The 25,148-nt window shown below is 39.7% G+C and overlaps 1 protein-coding gene across 1 annotated transcript in view; it reads right to left on the bottom strand.

The window, feature by feature from the left end:
- The window catches only part of nwk (nervous wreck), a 1,047,247-nt gene that overhangs the window by 303,796 nt on the left and 718,303 nt on the right, over positions 1 to 25,148 (bottom strand). Inside the window, exon 7 of the mRNA XM_068227774.1 lies at positions 18,001 to 18,064. Within this exon, the coding sequence (XP_068083875.1) occupies positions 18,001 to 18,064 (64 nt within the window). The remainder of the gene's footprint in view (positions 1 to 18,000; positions 18,065 to 25,148) is intronic.

The following is a 25,148-nucleotide window of genomic DNA, read 5'->3' as shown; positions in this document are numbered from 1 at the left end:
GTCTTATTTTCATCTACATGTTTGATTATAAAACAGTTTCTCGTATCTCCCATATTTATGGGTTAAATTGAGTTCGAAATGTTGCATAGGGTGAATTTTGGGTACATGTTTAGGGCTTTATATTATATTTCGCATACTTATGTAAAGCTAGAATCATGAAATTTGGTCCACATATGGTCTTCGATTGTGTCAACGTACGAACAATACTTGATAACACTATCTTCCACATAAGTGTGTCAAACAATGAAATATACGCGTAAAAGTCACCAAATTTACGAACAATCCAGAAATACAGCCTAATCTAACGTATAAGGGAGAGAGATACTACAAAAAGTCATAAGATCAAAGTTGTAGAACACTCCTAATTTAACGGAGATTGTGCCATACGTTTTGTGATACGACTTACCGTTTAGCCGCTAAATACCTCCGAACAAAGGTCTGCACGGACATTAACATTGCCTCAATATTCCGAATTTTTTCGGGGGTAAAAATGAAATATTTAAAGATCTTTGAAGCTTTCCTTCGATTACAGGCAAAAACATAATTTTTCCAAATTTCAATTTTGTAGCTCGTCTGGCAGACTGTGCCTCAACCTTGCTTTGAGAGAGGGATTAAAAATGAGGACTTTCACGAAACTAAAGCTAAAAAATACACAGATGGTCATTATTACACTTGAAACGGGTAACTGTACAAAACTTTCGCCAAAACAATCAATGTACAGACACACGCTAGTTACGCTTTTATTTACGTAGGGTATATAGATAATAATATCGTATGGCTTAGTTTCTGGGTGCAGGCATTTTAATCTGACAACATCTAGGCTGCCAGTATTTCAGTTGCGATGTTCCCTTTTATTCTAGCAGATGGCAGAGTAAACGATCCTTCTGTTAAGCTTCTATGGCTAAGTTTTAATTAATTTTGTCGGATAAGCACCAAATGTCCACCAGTGATCTTTTGCATACCGACAATGTACGACGTGGAGTGTAACTAGACGTTTCTCTATCCTTCAAAAATCTGATGACCTCTGCCGGGTTTGAACCCGCGATCTTTGGAACCAGAGATCAACATTTTACCAACCATCCATAGAGAGAGTTAGGACAAGATGTTATGTTTCACAAACGAAAAACATACCGTGTCTTATTTAAGGGGAGTGCAGGTTTAAAATATAGTCACCCTTGGGACACGAACGTTATGAAATATTCTGTTCTCCAGACGGATGCTTCTTGCTGTAATTCGTGAAAGCCTACTGAGTATGCGTGCTGTTTCAAACTTCCAGTCCACGCAAGGTGAAACACATATTTTCTCATATAGTTATTTTTAAATAGCTACCTATCGGTCACTGTGTTTGAGAATGTTTGACAAAAACGCTAGGCACCTCAGTCTCTTTCAGGGCGATTTTGGCTTTAATGACGATGAGAAAAATTCCAGAATATTAAAATCCGTCCGGCTCTGTGGTGTAGTGGTTAGCGTGATTAGCTGCCACCCGCGGAGGTCCAGGTTCGATTCCCGGCTCTGCCACGAAATTTGAAAAGTGGTACGAGGGCTGGAACGGGGTCCACTCAGCCTCGGGAGGTCAAATGAGTAGAGGTGAGTTTGATTCCCACCTCAGCCATCCTCGAAGTAGTTTTACGTGGTTTCCCACTTCTCTTCCAGGCAAATGCCGGGATGGTACCTAACTTAAGGCCACGGCCGGTTCCTTCCCTCTTCCTTGCCTGTCCCATCTAATCTTCCTATCCCTCCACAAGGCCCCTGTTCAGCATAGCAGGTGAGGCCGCCTGGGCGAGGTACTGGTCATTCTCCCCAGTTGTATCCCCCGACCCAAAGTCTGAAGCTCCAGAACACTGCCCTAGAGGCGGTAGAGGTGGGATCCCTCGCTGAGTCCGAGGGAAAAACCGACCCTGGAGGGTAAACAGATTAAGAAGAAGATATTAAAATCCTTTGTGTGATTACTGACATGTTTACTGAGTTTAAACACTCAACGATAACAGAATTACCTTGTTGCAGCGCTTTTGCCTACAAGGAAGAAAAGCTTTTTTACAAGTTGGTTTGCGTCGCACCGACTCAGATAGGTCTTCTGGCGACGATGGGGCTGGAAAAGGTTAGGAGTGGGAAGGAAGCAGCCGTGGCCTTAATTAAGGTACATCCCCAGCATTCGCCTGGTGTGAAAATGGGGAAACCACGGAAAAACCATCTTCGGGGCTGCCGACAGTGGGGTTCGAACCCGCTATCTCCTGAATACTGGATATAGGTCGCACTTAAGCGACTGCAGCTATCGAGCTCGGTAGGAAGAAAAGTAGCGGATGGTATAATCACGTAGACAAATCTAATTTGTAGAGAGACTTCGACAAATTAGAGGTAATTCATTTGAATTTAACTTATCGCATCACAAATGTTTCTAGTTTCTATGTACCTACTCACATATATTGTATATTCCGAAATTTATATAAGGATCTTAATGGGCGATTGATACAACAGCGTATTAAGGAAATTAACTTTTTTTGTCTAAACTTTAGCCCCGTTTATTGATACGGGGTTGGGTGTGTGATGACATGAAAGTGCGAGGCATACTTTTACGGATATATGCCCTTTCTCAGTTCAGGAGCTAATGAAGACAAAATGAATAATGGGAAATGAAAATACATCCGGGCGCTTAAGAAATCTGCTGGAACTGTCCCGTTACTTGCCTTGAAGTGAAAATGGGAAAACACAGAAAACCCACATGTCCACCGAATGAAGAACATGGCTCCATAGCCGTACCGCTTGGCCACTCCACTCGGTAAGGATAATAATAACTTACATACATACATTATCATTATAGACTATTATGACTTTCAGCGTTCAGTCTGCAAGCCTCTGTGAATTTACTAAACCTCGCCACAATCCTCGATTTGCAACTAGTGTTGTGGCCTCATTTAGTTCTATACCTCTTATCTTTAAATCGTTAGAAACCGAGTCTAACCATCGTTGTCTTGGTCTACCTCTACTTCTCTTACCCTCCATAACAGAGTCCATTATTCTCCTAGGTAACCTATCCTCCTCCATTCGCCTCACATGACCCCACCACCGAAGCCGGTTTATGCGTACAGCTTCGTCCATCAAGTTCATTCCTAAATTAGCCTTTATCTCCTCATTCCGAGTACCCTCCTGCCATTGTTCCTACCTGTTTGTATCAGCAATCATTCTTACTACCTTCATGTCTGTTACTTCTAACTTATGAATAAGATATCCTCAGTCCACCCAGCTTTTACTCCAGTAAAGCAAAGTTGGTCTGAAAGCAGACCGATGTAAAGATAGTTTCGTCTGGGAGCTGACTTCCTTCTTACAGAATACTGCTGATCGCAACTGCGAGCTCACTGTATTAGCTTTACTACACCTTGATTCAATCTCACTTACTATATTACCATCCTAGGAGAACACACAACCTAAATACTTAACATTATCGACCTGTTCTAGCTTTGTATCACCAATCTGACATTCAATTCTGTTGAATTTCTTACCTACTGACATCAATTTAGTCTTCGAGAGGCTAATTTTCATACCATACTCACTGCACCTATTTTCAAGTTCCAAGATATTAGACTGCAGGCTTTCGGTACTGTCTGCCATTAAGACCAAGTCGTCAGCATAGGCCAAACTGCTTACTACATTTCCACCTAACTGAATCCCTCCCTGCCATTTTATACCTTTCAGCAGATGATCCATGTAAACTACGAACAGCAAAGGTGAAAGATTACAGCCTTGTCTAACTCCTGTAAGTACCCTGAACCAAGAACTCATTCTACCATCAATTCTATTGAATAATAATAATAACAATAATAATAATAATAATAATAATAATAATAATAATAATAATAATAATGGGGAAAACACAAGTGCCAAGAATGTAATAATACATTTTCTCGAACTTTTTATCTTGAAAGACACAATTACATCAACTCGGAGGTGAAACAACACAAGTGAACAACACGCATTAATACGTTCTCACGAAATAAACTACAAAATAACCTATATAATTATGCTTTTCATGACCTGCTCATCTGATGAGTCCAACGGAAAATTGTCCCTTTATTGCAGGACGCCATAACCCTTAGGGGATTTACAAGGCTATTTCTTTATTTAATAATAATAATAATAATAATATTAATAATAATAATAGTTATAATAATAAACACATAATAATAATTCTTTCTTAATCCTTTTACCCTCCAGGGTTGATTTTTCCCACGGACTCGGGTAGGGATCCCACCTCTACCGCTCCAAGGGCAGTTCCTGGAGCGTGCGACATCGGGTCAGAGGACAAAACTGGAAAGGAGGACCAGTACCTCGCCCAGGCGGCCTCATCTTCTATGCTGAACAGGGGCCTTGTGCGTGGAGGATGGGAAGATTGGAAGGAGTAGGCAAGGAAAAGGGAAGGAACCGGACGTGGCCTTGAGTTAGTTACTATCCCGGCATTTTCGTGGAGGAGACGTGGGAAACCACGGAAAACTACTTCGAGGATGGCTGAAGTGGGAATCGAACCCACTATACTCAGCTTCCCCTAGGCTGAGTGGACGGCGTTCCAGCTCTCGTGCCACTTTTCAAATTTCGTGGCAAAGTCGGCTATCGAAGGTGCACTAACCACTACATCACAGAGGAGGACATATTAATAATAATAATAAGAAGAAGAATTAATTATCTCTTCTAGAACATTTGCAGGAAATAAAAAAATGGAGAATCGTACTACATGCTATCTTGTATTCGCATTACATTTGTACTGTTGAATTTTGTAAACAAATTAAAAATATAATAGTCGCTTAATAATTGAATGGAGTAGACAGTATTTTAGGGTTCTCATATTTAATATTTTATCAGACTTAATTTGATTTATTATCAAAATATAATTCACCTCCAATGTAAATTTCTTAGAAAAGAGTATGGTACCTGCGGGGAACTTATACAAATTTTTGAGCAACTGTACGTATTTCTGTAGGTTATGACAGATACAAGAGCCTCCGTGGCTCAGGTGGCAGCACGCCTGCTTCTCACCGCAGGGATTTCGTGGTTCAAATCCCGGTCACTCCATGTGAGATTTGTGCTGCACAAAGCGGAGGCAGGACAGGTTTTTCTCAGGGTTCTCCGGTTTTCCCTGTCATCTTTCATTCCAGCATCGCCCTGCATTATCACTTCATTTCATCTGTCAGTCATTAATCATTGCTCCAGAGGAGTGCGACAGTCTTCGGCAAGCGGCACAATTCCTATGCTCGCCGCTAGACGTGGGTTTCACTCATTCCATTCCTGACGCGGTTGAATGACTGAGGATTTTCATCACAGAAACACCGAGCGCCATTTCTTCTCGGAGCAGAGTTAAACGCAGTAGAGATCCTGTGGTGTGGTGCGATGTTTTCAAACAAAGCCATGAGATTCGCGAGGAAGTTATAAATTAACCTTGGTTTAAAAAATATGTGAATAGTCGAAGTCACTGTTAATAAACATACGTAGGAAATTATGTCTCCCCGATTTTCTAAGCCGGTTATGCCAAATGTTTGCAAATTAATTTTAAATTGCCATAAGCTGGTAACATTAATTTTTCTTATAACATGAGTGCCTTGACAATTGTTCTCGTACTCCTCCAGTTTCTTGAAGGAACAAATTGCAGCCTGATCGGTAAACTGCCCTAACATACTCTAGTTTGGGTGTAACAATTGTCTTGTATTGAGTGATCGCTAACAATGTCTTAGTGAAAGGTTTCTAGAAATACAAGAGTACCACGGGTTTGAATCCCATTAATTTCAAGTGGGATTCTTAGTAAGACAGTGGCGTAAAAGCCGAGTGAATTTTTGTCATCGGCTACTCAGAAGGTGATCGATGTTTGAATTCCGATCAATGCACGTGGGCCCTTTTTAAATGAGAATTCAGGTCCTTGTGGTTCCGATTTTTGAAAAATGGGACATCCTGAGGTTTGAGCTTCATACCAATAGTCTTTATTGTGTACTTATATCGCACCGACACAGGGGATGGGATAGGACTAGGAGTGGGAAGGAAACAGATGTGGGTTTAAGTAAGACATTTTCCTGGTGTAAAAATCGTAAAGCGCGGTAAACCAACCACAGGGCTGCCGACAGTGGGGTTCGAACCCACTATCTCCAGAAGGCAAGCTGATTACTACGTAATCCAAACCCCGAAGCCACTTGCTCGTTACCAACAGTCCTAGAAACCTGTAAGCGTGCTTTCTTTTGCTTTGAGTTCCACTAAAACCAGTGCTTGTTAGCTAGAATGTTATCCAATAAGAACAAATTCAGCACCCTGGTGGACCCGCTCGATAGTTTTGTGTGGTAATGGTTTAAAGTCACATAAGTGAGAAAAATTTGACGAGAAAATGCCTTTACCTTTTTTTTTTTTTTTTTTTTGCTAGTTGCTTTACGTTGCACCGACGATGGCGACGATGGGACGGGAAAGGGCTAGGAGTGGGAAGGAAGCGGCCGTGGCCTTGATTAAGGTACAGCTCCAGCATTTGCCTGGTGTGAAAATGGGAAACCACGGCGGAAAGCCTTTACTTTCGAAACAGCGCTGGGGGTGTACTACCAGTGAAACGCCTGCCACAAAACGTGACGCTATTTTGCAACGCTGATATCTCAATATCTATTAACAATATCGCCATTGTAATTGTAATCATATCGCTGGAAATAAGAACTCTTACACGAAAGATTGACACCAGAATTATTGCTAACATTGATGCTTTCACGGCCCGTACTTGTAGATATGATATGGGCTTTTGGGCTTATGCCGTGCCAAGAAAACGAGGTGAATTTTTTTTTACGTTTCGCAGAGAACTTTGCTCTGCTTCACGGGTTGTGCAACACCCCCCTCACCGTCTCTCATCATCCTCTGGTTTTCTCCATACACATTATTTCTCAGCTCTGTTCTATTCTATCTTGTGCCTTTCGTTGCATATTATTTTATTAGTTTCTTATTTCTACGACCACATTCGTCCCTGATTCGTCTGATGTCCTCTCTGTTACTTCTTACGCGCGCACGGTGTGATAGAACATCTTAATTGGAGCATAACGTTGTCGTCAGCTCCCGCTTGGAGCGCTGTGCCAGCATGCAGCGAGCCACCTGGTGATGAACGAGCGTACCATTACAACCCCAACAGCAAAGCAGTCTTCATTTCAAACCCTCATTATTGTTAAAGTCTTCCTCGTGAACAGTTAAGATTTTCTTCTGAAGACGCAGAGCAAAGTCCTCTGCGAAAAGTAAAGAGTATGACTTTGTTTTCTTGACAAGTCATAGGTCCAAAAGCCAATATCATTTCTACGATCTCACCCGTCCAAACAAACTGGCTGCCAAGGTATACGCTCGAGTGCAATCGTTATAATATTGGAATCGTCAATTCTAATTAGAAAAGCAAAGTTTCCTCTGGAAGCCTATATCATAAAACCGACTTTAAAGACAGTTCCGTTGGTAAATCCGTTACCGACGGACGTCTATTTGACAAAATACATCGTAAAATTTTCGAATACACGAATACAATATGTCCAACTTCAAGTTAATACGCCCTTTTACTCCACCATTGATGAAACAAATACGTTATAAATAAAATTAAACCAGAAACGGCGCATTAGGATCACAATCGAGTGCACAGTGGTCAAAAGAATAGCACAGAATTACGTTATTGAAGACTTGTGTATGGAGGTGGCGTCGTATGGAAGTGAAATATGGGCAATAACTCGTGAAGGAAGAAGAAATGTAATATAATCTTTCTAAATATGGTGTTACGTAAGAATGTTGAAGGTCATATGTGTTGATCAGGTCATAAATAAAGAGATGCTGAGTCGAGTTGGTGAGATGAGAACGATCTACAGTGTCGGAATGAGATTACCTCCACAAAATTTTTCAGTGACAACTGAATAAGAATGGCTTGGATTACGAAGGAATCAGTGTTGGTGTTAATTGAGGTACAACCTCAGGAATAACCTGGTGTGAAAGTGGGAAACAACGGAAAACCACCTTCAGGGCTGCCGAATGCAAGCTCACAGCTACACGTCTTGTACTACCCAAATCACTCAGTTCGTCGATATAAAATTGGGGAATATTGATATAGTAAATTAAATAAGAAACATTGAAAAATAAATGACAATGAACTATAGACCATTGGTATTGAGATATCTGATATTGTAGTTCTGAGAAAAGAAGAGAAAAATACTTCCAAACTTCAATAATAGGAAAATCAAGTAAAGAGTGGAAAGGTTCGAACAAGGAACAAACATAAGGGAATTCTCCGGAAACCTTGGAGTTGGAATGAAAAAGATATTATTGACCTTCTGTCCTCGAGGTGCGGGTTTCGCACACGGTCGATTGGCATTTATGAGTACACAATTCAATGGTGAGATCTGTACTAAAACATGAACAGAAACTGAAAAAAACTTAAACATACATGAGTTACCTCATTAATATTTCATACTCCTCTTAGGCTGTGAGCCCCTTTGCTAGAGGAGACAAAAAGAAGAAATTCGTTGATTCAGTATCAACCTACATATTGGATAAACAAAATCACTCTATAATGAGATGAATCGAGTGCTGTGAAAAGGAATCAGCAATCCAGAAAAGAGTGAGCCAGAGTTGCAATTTATCCGTGGTTCTTCGCAATGTTTGTATGGAACAAGTGGTATAGGAATTCGAAGGGAAATTTGGAAGAGGTGTCAAAGTTCCAGGAGATGTAATCAAAGTCCTGAAGTATGCCGTTAATACTGTTATCCTATCCGAGTCTCCTGAAATTCTGGATAAATTCCTGATTAATTTGTTGGGTATCTTCTTCTATTCTTGAAAAGGAGTGAAAGATTTAAAATAAATGCATTCAAAAGCAATGGCATGCTGTCGAATGAAGTCGGATGATGCAGGAAATTTTATATTAGAAAATTACGTCTTTAAAGAGGTGAGTGATTATTCTTACTTGAGTGGCAGGAAAACTCACGATGGCAGAAGTTAGAAAGTCATAAAATGCAAACTAGCACTATCAAAGAACGTTATTCCTTAACCCCTCAGCGTCGCAGCCGTTTAAAGAGCTTCCTATCCCGCGGCCGGATGAGATTTCAACTACGCGCGACTGAAATACATTGATTCACTTAAAGCGTTACTACTAGTGTAAGAGTGGCCCGATATTCACGAAATTTGGAATTCTTTATGGTAGAACTATGTACATGAAGATAATTACATAATTGTTTCACATTTCCTTAGTAATTTAGTTCCATGTGATAGAGTTCGAAGCACTCTTCGAGACAGAGACCCAAGGCACACTCCTGGCAGCAGTACACCGATGTCTTCTTTTCACCGTGTTTTGAACTCGCGATACAACGTCTCTGAGGTTTGGATTTCTCACTCTTGGGGCTAATTTCCTGATAAAACGTATTTCCTGCAACCTTGGAACTGTATTATCTGATGCGCGCCGGCCTTGAATATTTCGTTTCCCGCCCGAGAAGCGTATTTTGCACTACGTAAACAAACCTTCCATCAGCTGAAACTGATAAGATAACTGCTCAATGTTTGTCCCTGCGACTTGTCTAAATATTATTGGAGAATCTAGGAATCATAATTCACTGTTGAAAGCTTCCCTTTGACCTGTATGCGTATCTATAGCCTCCTACACGAAATTTCCAAGTACTGGTTCCTCCTCATCATCACTCTCATCATTTACCACTGCTGCATCATCTATTTCATTATCACTACTGCTAATACTGCCACTACTACTTCCGACTAAACTTTCATTTGAATTATACAATATTTCAAGCACGCTACACTCAGCAGGAGCTAGCCATTGAGCGCGGTGCGTCACACAAGCTGATGAAGCTGCAGCGGGACCGAAAGCGGCAGGACGAAACTGAATGAGGGGAATAACATTTATGACGAATCAAAACAACTCGATACATATTTCAGATTAAAAGGTCGATACATCGTCTTTCAAACGAGATATATACCATGCACAACTGCTTCTCGTGTCGTATGACAGAAAGCAGCACTAACTGATGCCTATACAGAGTACTCGTAGAGAGTTACGAAAAGACTACAAGCTGAGAAATAAAGACAAATATAATAAATAAACCGCACTCTTAATACAAAATTAGAGCAAAGAACATCACACGAAAAGACAAACTTCTCAGATCATCATTTCTTTATTTTATTCTGTGGGAAAGAATGAAGCAAACGGACTATTAAAAAAGCAGGGATTGGTGCTCAGACATAATTGACATATACTTATCCTTGCAAAAGCAGCTACACTTTAACGATTTTCAATACTTATTTAGAACACTGATAAACCCGAAAATGTCTTCTTGGAAACAAAACAATTTGCATATCCATAACACCAAAACTCTTCGCGCTATAGCCGTAAGTGCGAAACCATGTATGGGTCTATACCACGTATAGAGGTCGGCGGCTACGGAAGAAAAGGGGGTCTATACCACGTATAGAGGTCGGCGCTGAGGGGTTAAGAAAATTAACTTGCTAACATCAAACATAGTTATCCACGTACAAATTACGTTATTGATGCTTTTATGTATAGTTTGTCGTTGGTATGGAAGCGGTATATGGGCAGTAACTAGTGAAGTAAGAAAGGGAATGGAGCCTTTCGAAATGTGGTGTTTGAAAAGAATGTTGACGGTCAGAAGTGTTGATCGGGTCATTAATGAAGAGATACTGAGTCGATTTGCTGAGAGGTGAAATGTTTTGCCAAATATGACCAGGCAACTGATAGGACACATCTTAAAATACATAGGACTTCTTCAGTTGTTATTGAGGAAAATGAAAGAGGTAGAAACTTACAAGTAGACGAAGGCATGATAGTAATAATAATTTCGTGTGGCTATTTCGAGCCGGGTGCAGCCCTTGTAAGGCAGACCCTCCGATGAGGGCGGGCGTAATCTGCCATGTGTAGGTAACTGCGTGTTATTGTGGTGAAGTATAGTGTTATGTGTGGTGTGTGAGTTGCAGGGATGTTGAGAACAGCGCAAACACCCAGCCCCCGAGCCATTGTAATTAACCAATGAACGTTAAAATCCCTGAACCGGCCGGGAATCGAACCCGAGACCCTCTGAACCGAAGGCCAGTACGCTGACCATTCAGCCAACGAGTCGGACAAGGCATGATTGTGACAGTTTAGAGTAGATGTTGGATGTACCTGTTACATATAAATGAAGATATTTGCATAGGATAGTGTGGCATGGAGAACCGCATCAATTCAGTGTATGAAATGAGAACCCAACAACTTAAGCAAACAACTACCTTTACAGAGAATGAGAGGAAACAAATTTAGAATATTCTAAATGGCAATAAATCGTTGTGTGCTGGCATCGATATCCATAACTTGCACCTCAGGTAGGATCTGGATAGATAGCATGCAATACAACAGTGAGTGAAAGGTTGCCGACTCGCTCTATCTCACGGCGTTCTGTCCTGAAACTACCACTCGTTCGTATTCTCTTGCTTCACTTTTTGTCTGTTCGTCAGTGTATCTGTCTGTCTCACACACACGCACAAATGAACGTATACGTGGCCTTCTTTTACTGCCAGGTGTCCTTCCTGAAGCCAACCTTATGTCGAGAGATGACATAAATAATGCGTTTTTCTATGGTGGTTCTTAAATGAGGTGCATTGTGCGCAGTTGAAGCGATGTGTATTGAAACACACAAATACCCAGTCCCCAAGCCAGAGATTAGATGTGATTAAATCCTCTACCCCTCTGGGAACAGGAGCCGAAATATTCGGAACTGAAGGTCACAGGGTTGGACTATCAGCCAAGGAAACGGACATTAGATGTTCTTACACTAAAATTCACGACTTGGGCAATGAATGTAAATGATTTTGGGACACTAGGAAGAAGCTATTGCTTTTAATATGATCAGAGTAGTCACTCTAAGAGACAAGTGCGCTATGAAACGACTTGAAGAAGTGGTCATGGCATCTGTAGACGGAAGTCAGTACTGTTTATTATTAATTTGGTTTCACCACACACTTGCTGAAGGTAAATGTTTTGATTGCGACTGTGCTATATTTGGAACTCAAGTGTACCCTTCCTAACCTCAGGCTTTAAAGTTTACTGTTGTACACAATATCCCACATTTATTCCGATATATTCCAGATACATTCATCGAACGGAATGACAGCGCGCCTTCACGAGCAACGGCTACGAAGCCAATCTCTGCCTTCGACAGACGAGTGCGTTCGAGCCCAATCGTCGGCTGTTCACAGTATGGTTTTCTGTGGTTTCCTATTTTCACTTTCAGGCAAATGCCGGACAGTTCCTATTCGTAGACACCGGCCGATTCCTTTAACTTGCTCACCCAGTTTCATTCACCTTCATCAAAAAAGATTGGAAGGAGGCTTGTGGAGACTTAATCAACATGGTGGTTAGTGTATCCACTCGTATCCTCCCTCCCCTCTCTCCAGGAATTGGTCATGTTGGTGCCTCTGTTGACTTGGCAATCTTCTCACTCCATTTAGCAGGGGTTTCGTCCATTTTAGGTGCTGTCAATTCCATTACCACAACTATTAATATACGAACCCCAGGAATATCATTGAATGCATCTTTACAGGCGAGGAGTCGTGGTGCCTGAATTACGGCCCAGAATCGGTGAGGCAAAGCCTGGAGTGGTGCGGTCTAGGGTCACCAAAATCCAAACAGGTTAGGTGCGAGAATTCACACATCAAGACAATGCACATTAACTTTTTGATGCTGGAGGGATCATTCATAAAGAATACCTAACAGACGGCACGAGACTGAATCCGACCTCTATCATATAAAATTTTTATCCAGCTCCTCTGCTGTTGCTTCGAAAATATTGCGACTGCATTCCGCGACCATTCGTTCACAACCACTCTGTTTCTGTTATCTCTGCGTACCTATATGAAATGGAAGGGGCGTGTTCATTTACTTGGGAGGAATGTGGACATTTAAACATACTGCCTGCGGTATAAACGACATTCCCTGGCTCCGTTACATGGCGGCGTTACAGCATTGATGTCACAATTAAAAAATCAAGACTTTCATCATCATCATCATCATCAAAATCCTAACATTAGGTCGTTAGCTTAATCATACCTCATATTTTCATTCTTCTCTGGGATGTCCTATATTTCTCTTACATTTGAGACTGTAATTCAGAACTATTTTTGATTAATGCATGTCTTATGGCTGGAAGTCATCTGAAATTAGCGACACAAAATGTGTGACGCAATGTTGCCTAGCAACTATGCAGGGTGTGACGTGAATATTGACGGATGGCCATGACAGAGATTGTTTTTGCTATTGGCTTTACGTCGCTCTGACACGGATAGGCCGTATGGCGACGATGGGACAGGAAGGGGCTAGGACAGGGAAGGATGCGGCCGTGGCTTTAAGTAAGGTACAGTCCCAGCATTTGCCTGGTGTGAAAATGGGAGACCACGGAAAACCATCTTCAGGGGTACTGACAATGGGGTTCTAACCCACTATCTCTCGAATACTGGATACTGGCCGTACTTAAGCGACTGCAGCTATCGAGCTCGGTTACTGAGAGATATATAGAAGGCTCTTCTATTTAAGAGGCCTCATCTCATCATACTCTAGAAACCTGATTATTTCATTCGTGGTAATTTTACAGGTCCTGAGTTAGTTTCCCCCTTTCGATGCACTGAATCCCACCAACCCACACCAAATTACAGATATCTCTCGGAAAAAAATTCATTAGATGTAAATACATGAATCGCTATCAATTTCAGTTCCACTCATTGAAAGACATAGTCGTGTTCATTGGATTTTCCCAAGAGAATTTTTGACACCTTTCTTTTTTATCCGATATTTCGAATGATACTTCCATGAAATGTGTCCATTCTTTCACCCTTTATAACTTCGAAATTCTTCTGTAAATGAGACAACAAAATGTTCTTCCCATACATATGGTGAGAAGAAATGAACAAGTACAGTTCACTCTTACAAAGAATATTCAGTACCTGTTAAATTGCAATACATATGTATGTTATGAACACAAATGTCACTGCTATACGTAGACTTCGTATATCCACCATCTAAAAGAATTTTAGCATTGCTCTTCTTATTATAAACCTTCATGTTTTCCTTATAGTGCTACATAAATATCAATATTTCACTGCAACTACAGTAATTAACAAAAGTGTAAGAATACTAGCGAAAATCAGTTAGTAAACTCCTGGTCATACATTAATGGTGCGAAATGGTCTGCAAAATATGTTGTGCCTTATTCGTGTTAATATAGATTAGGGGAGACCGGGCTAGTTGTTACACGGGGCAAGATGTTATATTCCAAGTTTAAATCAGCCACCAGTAGTATACCCTCGCCCTTCCACCAGATGGTGTCACTAGTCGGTCCGGTTTTCCTTTCAACCCCGCGACTCGTGGCATTCAGCCACGCAGCGTTTATGTGAGCAAATGTGTATTTCGTGTCTCCGAGTAATTTCTTTGTTAACAGAATATTGTTTCATAGTTTCTAAGCATCAACAGGTTTGGATTCAATAATTACATCAATAATTTATCAACACTTGAGGTAAGGAACAGGATATTCACAAAATCTGAATTGTGATATTATGGTGTTGATGTAAGCTGCGAAACAAAATGGCGTTACAAGGGGCTAGTTGTTACAGTAAGCTGGGGGTAGGTTGTTGCAGTGTAACAACTTGCCCCTCACTAGATTTTAATGTATAGCAAGTATGTAGGATGCATATAGCTTACTTTCTAAGGCGATAAGAGGAATTATAAACGGAAGAGAGATAGAGGCAGTACGCTAAAAAGTCGTACATGGAAAGGTGTGAAACAAGTTGGTTCTGTGACATCTGCGGAGAGGGGTACCTTAGTTACCATTGCTGTGCCTGTAAGTGCGGGTGGAAATTCAGTGCCGCTCTTTTTCGTGTTCCCAAGGAAGAATTTCAGAGATCATTTTATCGCTAACGGACCCGTAGGAAGTGCAGGATCTGCAAATAAATCAGGATGGATGACAGGTCAAGATTTTCAGTCCTTCATGAGACATTTCATTACTCACTCCAGGGCTACCAAGGAGAAACTAGTTCTTCTTCTTCTGAATAACCATCAGTCTCACCTTGATATTTCACCTTGCTTTTTCAGTTCTCAACCTCGCAAAGGAAAATGGTGTGGTATTGCTTTTCTTTCCACCGCACACATCTCACAAACTACAGCCCTTCAGTAGATGTGTTTTAGGACCTTTCAAGAAGTTTGTGAGCTGTGCTTCTGACGCGTAGATGAAAAGTAATCCTCGAAAAACTCTTTCCATCTATGATATCCAAACCATAGTGCGCCAGTCGCTACCCGAAGATGTCACTCCTAACAACATCAAGTCTGGGTTCTTAGTTACAGGCATATGGCCCATTAACAGCCAGATCTTTTCAGGCGATGATTTCTTGCCTTCTGCCGTTACTGATCGTCCACTCCAAGAAACCAATAGAGATCAGTGTTCTGGCGATCTTAATGCTTCATTACTTATTTTGAACAGCTATGCATGCAGCGACCCTTCTGCATCGTCTCCTACACCAGGATCTTCTTCAACTACTCTTCACGTAAGTCCATAAGAATTAAGTCCATTTCCTAAGGAAGGACTTCGTAAGACCGCACATTAGCGGAAGACGACGGAAAGTCCAATTTTGACAGACACTCCAGTAAAAGCAGCGTTACAAGCGAAGGCAGAAAAGCGTGAATCCAGCAAACGGCACAACTTGTTGACAGAGGGCCCTTAAAAAGTGGAACATGCGGAAAAAAGATCAAGAAAATCGTCCACAGAACAGAATCATCGGAGGAAGAAGACGAGTGCTTTTGTATTGAGTGTGCTGAGCCTTACTCTCGCTCTAGGCCACCAACAAAATGGCTTCAGTGTACTCGATGCCACCAATGGGAGCATGACTGTTGTGCCAAGTTCGACAAGCTCTATATTTGTGTGAACTGCAACTCTGGTGGCGACTTCGAGTGTGAGTCTTCAGATTAGTTGAGAACAATGAAAGATTCATCAAATAATAAGAAGTTTGATCATAAAATTAGCAATATCACATTAGTAATATAACGTAAAATGACATACTGTCACCTACTTATCCATAATTAATAATGAATATATTTAGGGTATGTACTGTTTTCAAACCTCTGTAACAACAAGCCCCATATAGTGTAACAACATACCCCATCGTGGGGTAAGTTGTTACACTGTACATGTTGACAAATAATTGCAAAATGCATATAAATATACGGCTGAATGACCGTAAAAAAAACTGTTTAATTTAACCTGAATGGCAGTAGTAACCAATTACGTTGGTATTCATATGCCACGTATGGTATGTGGGAAGTTTAAATTATTTTAAAAAACTGTAACAACTAACCCCGGTCTCCCCTACACATTATAAAAACAACCGTTGAAATATCAAATAAAGTCTATGAGTCAAACCTATAAAAATGCCATTTTGGGTGTAATGAGCATCCTGTTTACTAAACATGTTTTTCACTAAACATTTTTTTCTTTTTGCTATTTGCTTTACGTCGCACCTACACAGATAGGTCTTATGGCGACGATGGTACAGGGAAGGGCTAGGAGTAGGAAGGATGAGGCCGTGGCCTTAATTAAGGTACAGCCCCAGCATTTGCCTGTTGTGAAATTGGGAAACCACGGAAAACCATTTCCAGGGCTGCCGACAGTGGGGTTCGAACCCAACATCTCCCGAATACTGGATACTGGTCGCACTTGAGCGACTTTAGCTATTGAGCTCGGTGTTCACAAAACTACAGAAGGTATATGGGTACTTTATTTTTTCTAAGTAAGTATCCAACAGAGTGTATATTGACATAATAGGCGAAAGATGAAAGTAACATAGGGTGCTTTTTCTGGGGATGTCCCTTTTCGAAAATTTGCCCTTAAATAATAAAAACTAACATCTTTGGAAACATCTTTGAAACATCTTTGGAATGAGCTGCTGTCTCCAAGCTTTCACTCCTCAGGTACTGCAGGATTCGCTCAACAGATCGCAGTGGTCTATACATGTTACAGATGGATAATTATCACTGACTGGCATCTTATCTTTGAGGTTACAGTCACCATCCGAACTGCGAAGTGAGTGTCGTGAAAAATGCAAAAAAATAAAAAATAAAAAAATAAAGTGATATTTTCAACTTTCGACTTTTACGGAAATATACACTCTATTGGGTAGATATTTAGAAACATATTAAGTAGCCACAATACCTGCTGTAGTATAGTGAACAGGATTGTCTTTACAAAAAGTGGAGTATTTTTTATAAAAAGAAAGTACCCATGGTGCAACAGCCCTGAAGGGTCTTGGCCTACCAAGCAACCACTGCTCAACCCGTAAGTCTGCAGGTTACGAGGTGTCGTGTGGTCGGCACGAAGAATCCTCTCTGCCGTTACTCTAGGCTTTCTAGACCGGGGCCGCTATTTCACTGTCAGATAGCTCCTCACTTCTAATCACGTACGCTGAGTGGACCTCGAGCCAGCCCTCAGATCCAGGTAAAAATCCTTGACCTGGCCGGGAATCGAACCCGGAGCCTCCGGGAAAAAGGCACGCATGCTACACCTACACCATGGGACCGGCTGGGGTACTTTTATGGATTTGAAATATTATAACTCATAAACTTCATTGGATATTTCAACGGTTGTTTTTCATAATGTGTACTCTCTATTAACACGAATAAGACACAAAATATTTGCAGACCAATTTTTACCATAAATGTATGACCGGGAGTTCACTAACACTAGGTGTTGTAATATGAAAATTATTATGAGTAATGCTTTCATGAGGGGAGGGGGTTATTATTAATATTATTATATTTCGTCTGTCAGGTGATATTATAAGTCATCTGGGAACAAATATAGTTTACAGAGCCGTATGTTATGTCACTGTACCTTCAAACAGACTGCTGATCAATGCTAACAAAGTTTGGAGACAATATCACGTTATACACGAGACCACTAAATGTTAATGTTCTACCGAGTAGCAACAAAGTTTACTTACCTTGGCGCTATTCTTCTGGAGAGAAGTGATCGATTGAAAAAAAGAGCCCTTCTTTTTCTTCAGCCTGGAAAAAACAAGACAGACCAAAATAGTTTGCGTGACTTTTAAAAACTGCATGAAATAAGGTCTTGTGTATTCAGTACAGCCTTATCGGGATAAAATTAGCTCTGGAAGAAAAACAGAAAGCATGTATCCTATTCTCTCGTCCTTCAGGGTAGACAAATACGTACAACAGCTCTCATAATAAAACCAGTTACAGGCTTATTGTAAAATATAGTCACTTTTAATATTCAAGTTTAAAATAGTAAATGTTTAGCCAGAGTGTGATATTTGTGGAATGAGTCGGATTTCTAAATCACACGAGGGTCAACGACCCGCTTCATGTGTCTATGTCATTGCTATTTCAACAGACAGTTCAAATTAAGAGAAAATTAAAATAACTGTTTTTTTTAACAAGTAACGAAATTTATTTTATAAAATTCGCGAGCGCATTGCATACAAAATTCCTGTAAACAGCTGAGTTATAATTCTTATTTCAGGAAATATTTAATATCACTTTCTTTCTTTCTTCTTTTTTTTAACAAGTTGCTTTACGTCGCACCGACACAGGCAGTTCTTATGGCGACGATGGGACAGGAAGGAGCTAGGAGTGGGAAGGAAGTGGCCGTGGCATTAATTAAGGTACAGCTCCAGCATTTGCCTGGTGCGAAAATGGGAAACCACGGGAAACCATCTTCAAGGCTGCCGACAGTGGGGTTCGAACCCACTACCTCCTGAATACTGGATTCTGGCCGCAATTAAGCGACTTCAGCTATCGAGCTCGGTAAATATCACTTTCTACCCAGACGTTATTAAAATAACGTTTCTAATGAATGTTGTTTGCAGTGACCATGTTTTGGGTAGATTGTTGTCTTCGGCGTCATCCATATATCTAATTCAGACGCTTACTTAAAAATATGAATAATCCATTGCAGCTGAGATGATGCGAAATATCTCATTTGATTAACTCAGGAAATGTGCACAATGTCGAATTATTTGTTTATGTACCTTTTATCTTTCATCGTAGGTGCTGTAAAAGAATGGGTTTGTAAAAATTCACCTGTAAAGAGGTAAAATGGGGGTTAAACTCCTAAAATGTAAATATTCATCCCACTGTAAAGGTTTGCGGTTCTAACTTGTAATTTCATATAATTATTGCTCTTTCATGCCTTAGATATTAAATGACAGTGTTTTAAAACATTGCACCTCTTAGGGGGTTAAATGGAGATAGAAGCCAGGAAGAAATACTAATTCATTCAAAACCATGTGAATTACAAAGTACCAACTTTAAATGGTGGTGGCTAATTTTTGTCCTGAATATACAAAGCACTCTACCCCTAAGGACTTAAAATGGGGTTCACCTAAAAAAATCCTTCTAAATAATTTGATATAAGATGTTGAAAATTCTAATATAAATGGTCCCTTATTGGAAATTACAAATTTTCCTGCTAACTCCATTCTTGGTTGCCAGCGTTTCGCCCCAGTGTGATAATTTGGGCTCATCAGTTGGTAACTTGCATATCTACCAAGATGCATGGCTAGTGCATATTGTGGAGGCCATTGCGTAGGCTACTTGGAGCCACAGGGAGTGCCACTTACCCCCGCAGTAAGATAGTAAGTTATAAGTGTACCACGTTTGGTTGAAATTGCTGCAGTGGTTTAAAAGATGTGGAAAAGTAGGCCAGCTTCATAAAAAATAGCGGCATATTCCCATTCTCCTATAATGATACTTCCTAGCAGACTATCATGATACAGAGTAAGCCACTGTCGCCTAGCGACAATCTGTCCATGCAGGTTGACCCAATATTGGTGCACTATGAGAGACGTAGTCTCTTTACAAAGTCACAGGCATGCATCTACGTTATTTTCTAAATAAATATGTAGCCAAAATTAAATATATCGATTCTCTTAACTGCGTGGTAACTGTGATAGGCCGTGTATCAATTGGTAAAAAAAATTAATTTGTTCAGCGCAGTATTATTCAAAAATCAGTTATATGTTTCTCCTGAAAAATTAGAAAATATGATTTAGTTCCTCCTTCCACTGACCGATTGAACTGTGTCCATTGCTGGCTTATACGGTATGCGAAGTATGTTTAAATACAAAGGCAAGATATTGTGTATTGATCTAATGTCCGCCTTCAGCGATATAGGCGAAAGGTATCCAGTTCCATATTATTACGTCGTATATCTTTTATCTCAATAATGTACTAAAATGTACCAACAGCCATCCTACAGACACACAGCTACATCAGCTTCAAAACACTAGTATCAACCATGTTATTCAAACGTAAGCTTGCATATCACAATTCTGTTGAAAAGTGAGCGAAGAAGGAAAGAAACGGCGCTACAACTCCAAATTTTCAACTTCGTAACGTAAATACTTGTGTTTTGAATACATAAATAAAATTCTAGGGGGTCTGCTGTCTGTATTTTACTTTATTTTTCCTATTTTTCAGATATTTATCCGTTTTAGGTCGACTCAAGGCCGGATCAGTGATTTTTAGCTTCTGAATCTGTTTGTCTGTCTCTTTGTTCAACCATCACGGCGAAACGACTGGACAGATCTTGACCAAACTTCATATTTATAATATACTCATACAGGAGCAGGTTGAAATATACATATGATTTAAAAATCACTGGACAGACTGGAGGTTTAAAGGGATACGAGAACAGTTTTTTTTTAATTTTCTGTTATACTATTTATTTTCCGTAAACATAATTTAACTTACTCTTCAAATGATGAGGAAAATTACTATTTTTCCTCATTTTCATGCTCTGCATTGAGTGACGGACACTCACAGAGGTCGACAACGATTCTACCGGTTACCATGGCGACGTCTCTGGCTGGTCAGCAGCAGGGAAGTAACATAATGCCACTTTTGCCATTATTCCTGTAAACTAGTCGTTCTTCGGTGGGTACAAGGCGAGAGAGACATCAAGCTGCCACTCTGCGAGATATTTACGCAATACAATCGGAGGTTACAATCGTCTTCGAACAACACTAAGGTTGGCTGTTAGAATTTCAAAATTGTCGCGGAGTGTAGCCCATTATTTCACACCGTAAGGTGTTTTATGGCAATTGCTATAATGTTTACTGCATTTCTCTTATACTTCTGTTTTCTTCTTTAATCTCTTGCCTTCGCCTACCAGCTTTATTCTTAAGTAATAACACCATATGTCACCTTCTTATCTAAGAATCCCTGGGCCTAAATTTCTCCTCTGTTACCGCTATCTTAAATCCGTAATTCACATCATCACAATTTAATAAGGGACATTCCATTTTTTCAATATATTCACTTGATATTTACATATTTGTCCTATCCGGCTGTCCTCAGTTGTTATTCTATATTCAGTTAATGTGAACTTTCTCAACTGTGTTATTCTCTTCATTAATTTATCCGTATGTATGCGAGTACTAATTCCGAAAACTGAATTCTCTCCCCTTTGAGGAAAAATTCCAAGATGTTCAACTGCGTAACATTTCGGCCCCGACGGAGGCAATTTCATTGACACTGTAGACCTTCCTTTCGGGGTAATTGGTGGCTAAACGGTAAGTCGTATCACAAAACTGATAGCACAATCGCGGCTCAATTTGAAGAGATCTATAACTTTGGTCCTATTACGTTTTGTCGTATCTCTATCCCGTATACGTTAGATAGAGCTGCATTTATCGATTTTGGGTTAATTCTACGCTTTTTACACATGTATTTCATAGTTTTACACACTTATGGGTGGAATCATAAAATTCGCACGCAAACTGACACGACCAGTGGCTATATTCTACCCAAATTTTATAATTCCAGCTGCCACACACAAGTATCCGAAAAATAAAGCAATGTGCCAAAATTTTATCCTATTCAATGTTACTAACTCAATATAACCCATAAATATAGGAGATACAAGAAAATGTCATAGGACCAACCATGTAGAACACTAAAAGATTTGTCTAATGCCTCAGTCCGTTTGTCAATACAACGTACCGTTTAAAGCAGTAAATCTCGGAAATGAATGTCTACACTTATAAACGTGCCCATGCTTATCTTTTAAATAAAGTTGTAGGGAGTCCGTCATTTGAAGAAAATCAAAATTTTGTACATAATAAAATCTAGGAATGTTAAACGTCCGCATAGCTTCGAAAATGGAATGTTCCGTCCATCTGGTTCGAAAGACGATAATCCACGTCACTTTTTCACGATCAACGCAGACGGTGTTTACACTCACTTTAGAGGCGTGAGATCACTCCTGATACAGATCTGGGCACTTCCAAGACGTCATGGTACGGTGATACCACACAACTATCAAATTTAAATATGCTATCACATGACTTTTGGCGTGTTTATGTATGTATGTATGTATGTATGTATGTATGTATGTATGTATGTATGTATGTATGTATGTATGTATGTATGTATGTATGTATGTATGTATGTATGTATGTATGTATGTATGTATGTATGTATGTATGTATGTATGTATGTATGTATGTATGTATGTATGTATGTATGTATGTATGTATGTATGTATGTATGTATGTATGTATGTATGTATGTATGTATGTATGTATGTATGTATGTATGTATGTATGTATGTATGTATGTATGTATGTATGTATGTATGTATGTATGTATGTATGTATGTATGTATGTATGTATGTATGTATGTATGTATGTATGTATGTATGTATGTATGTATGTATGTATGTATGTATGTATGTATGTATGTATGTATGTATGTATGTATGTATGTATGTATGTATGTATGTATGTATGTATGTATGTATGTATGTATGTATGTATGTATGTATGTATGTATGTATGTATGTATGTATGTATGTATGTATGTATGTATGTATGTATGTATGTATGAGTACATAGCCTGAAGGCTAGTTGGATCTTAAACAGCTTCACTTCCAGCTGCCGCAGATGCCGTAGGCGTCATTGAAGGGGTGAACTAGGGAAATGAGGAGTGAGTTCCCCGTTACTTTCCTCGCCGAAACAGAAGTTATTAACTGAAATGCGCGCTCCATTGGACCCTATGAGCGATATTTTTACACCATTCAAAACAGAAACTGGCTGCATAAGCAATTTTTTGACTGGCATCGCTCTCACCTAAGTCACTTCTATATTGTCAAAGTCAAAGAAAAGACTGAGACGTGATTCCAGTTAAGTCAAAGAAAATGTACTTTGTAATAAAGTGTTTATTTGGACTGTCATTGCTTCACGCGTACTTGCCATCTTAACGCACTGGTGTTCAAAGGCTTAGTTCGCGCAATGCCAACAGTGCGTAAAATTATACTTTACACAGTGCTTTGTGTTTAGATATTCTCTTTATTATTTTATTTGCTACTTCTTTAATGTCGCACAACCCAGAGTGGTTTTCTGAGACGGTGGATGGGAAAGGCTAGGACTGTACAGGAAATGGCCATAACTCTTAACTGTGATACATCCTCAACATTTCTGTTCTAGTTATTCTTTGTTGTTGTAGTTTCATTAATGTTGTATGTTTAAGGTTAGTATCATAACGTGCTAGTAATACTCTGATTTTGTAAGATGTTACCATTATTGGAATAATATAATGGCATGACTGCAAGACGATGAAAGAACCAGTCTGTGTTTATACCAGTTACCAGTGGAATCTCTAACAACCTCCCGTATGTAAAAGTCGGAAACCTCAGAAAACCATCTTTAAAACCGTTAATGATAGGACTCGACCTCACCAGATATTGACTGTATATCTAAAGCTATAGACGCGTAAAAATTATTAGAATAAAGGTGGAGGTTTAATTGTTATTATTGGTTTTAACAAAGATTCATAATAGGTATGTTATAAATACAATCTCTTGTTAGTACATAGTGCCCATTCCCTTTTTCTTCATAATTACCTAAATTATTTCTTGTCATATTAGATAGCCTACAGGTCCTTGTAAATATTCTGTATTTCATCACCCCAACAATGACAATGTTTTCCATGAGGCTAATTTCAGTTTTAATTGCTTTTTATTCATTTTGCTTTCATGATTTCCGCAAATTACCAATGGGTTTGGTGTCTTGGCTAGTGCCTTACCTATGCAATATATTTACATATTCTTATTCCAAAAATACCTTGACAGACTGGACTTTAGAGCACGGTGTTCCATTAAGTATAAAATAGAATCTCCTTCAAGGAAAAAGTCCCTCGCCTGAGGCAAGTTTGAACTACCTTTTCATTTCATGTTGGTCCAATTATTTCCTGAACAATACATAACCTAACCTACCCATCGTAACTTTTCCAAGAATCAAAGTTCGAGATGATTTGAAAAACAACGTTAAAATCCAAAAGTCTCTAACACTGAAAAGATACATATTTTCTCATAAATGTGTACAAATTTCATGCTGATAATTAAAAACACAAAAACGATCAATTATTATTGTAACAAATAGCACATGTCTCTGTTAATGAGGAGAGTACGAATTTGGAAAACCGAAATTTAATGGAGATAGTGCAGGACGGGGAGGAGAACCATCTCGTCAAAACTTCAATAGCTGGTAACTAGGTATTCGTAGAGTTTTCCTCTTTTACATGGTAAAAATTCAAAAGAGATTATGTCTGTTAACACGGGTCGTGAAATCATCAATTTGAATATGTATATTACTATTCGCAAAAATTTACTAAATCATCGATGTCATTCATTATACGGGGTGTAAATCTCTACCGACAAAAAAAGGATGTTCTTCGTGTTATGTTCAGAATGATGTTGCAATTGGATTGGCGGAGAGAAATCGTCTTTATTTTTCAAGAAAATGAGGTTATTTTGTTAGTTTCTGGCGCAAGATTCAAATTGACGAACATGCCGTATTTGCAACACCATAGAGCCAGCCGCTGCCTGCTGCTGTGCGCCAGAGGAGGGAATGGAAGGGAAGGGAGGGGAAGTGGGAAGTGGGAGACACAGATAATAGTCGGTGCGAATGCACAAGTTTCTCGTTCGTTTCACACAGTCGCTTCCCACCTCCAGTAGGCAGTGTTCACTTTGTTTGTCACAAATTGACTACTATGCGAACCCCGTAGAAAATGAAGATGAACTGGCAACAAGAATACAGGCAGCTTTAGAGGTCATTCGCGACACACCAT

This window comes from Anabrus simplex, chromosome 5, assembly GCF_040414725.1.
Source record: "Anabrus simplex isolate iqAnaSimp1 chromosome 5, ASM4041472v1, whole genome shotgun sequence".
In the NCBI taxonomy this organism is placed as follows: Eukaryota; Metazoa; Arthropoda; class Insecta; order Orthoptera; family Tettigoniidae; genus Anabrus; species Anabrus simplex.
The sequence above is the reverse complement of the archived record's forward strand: the minus strand, read 5'-3'. Positions and strand labels throughout refer to the sequence as shown.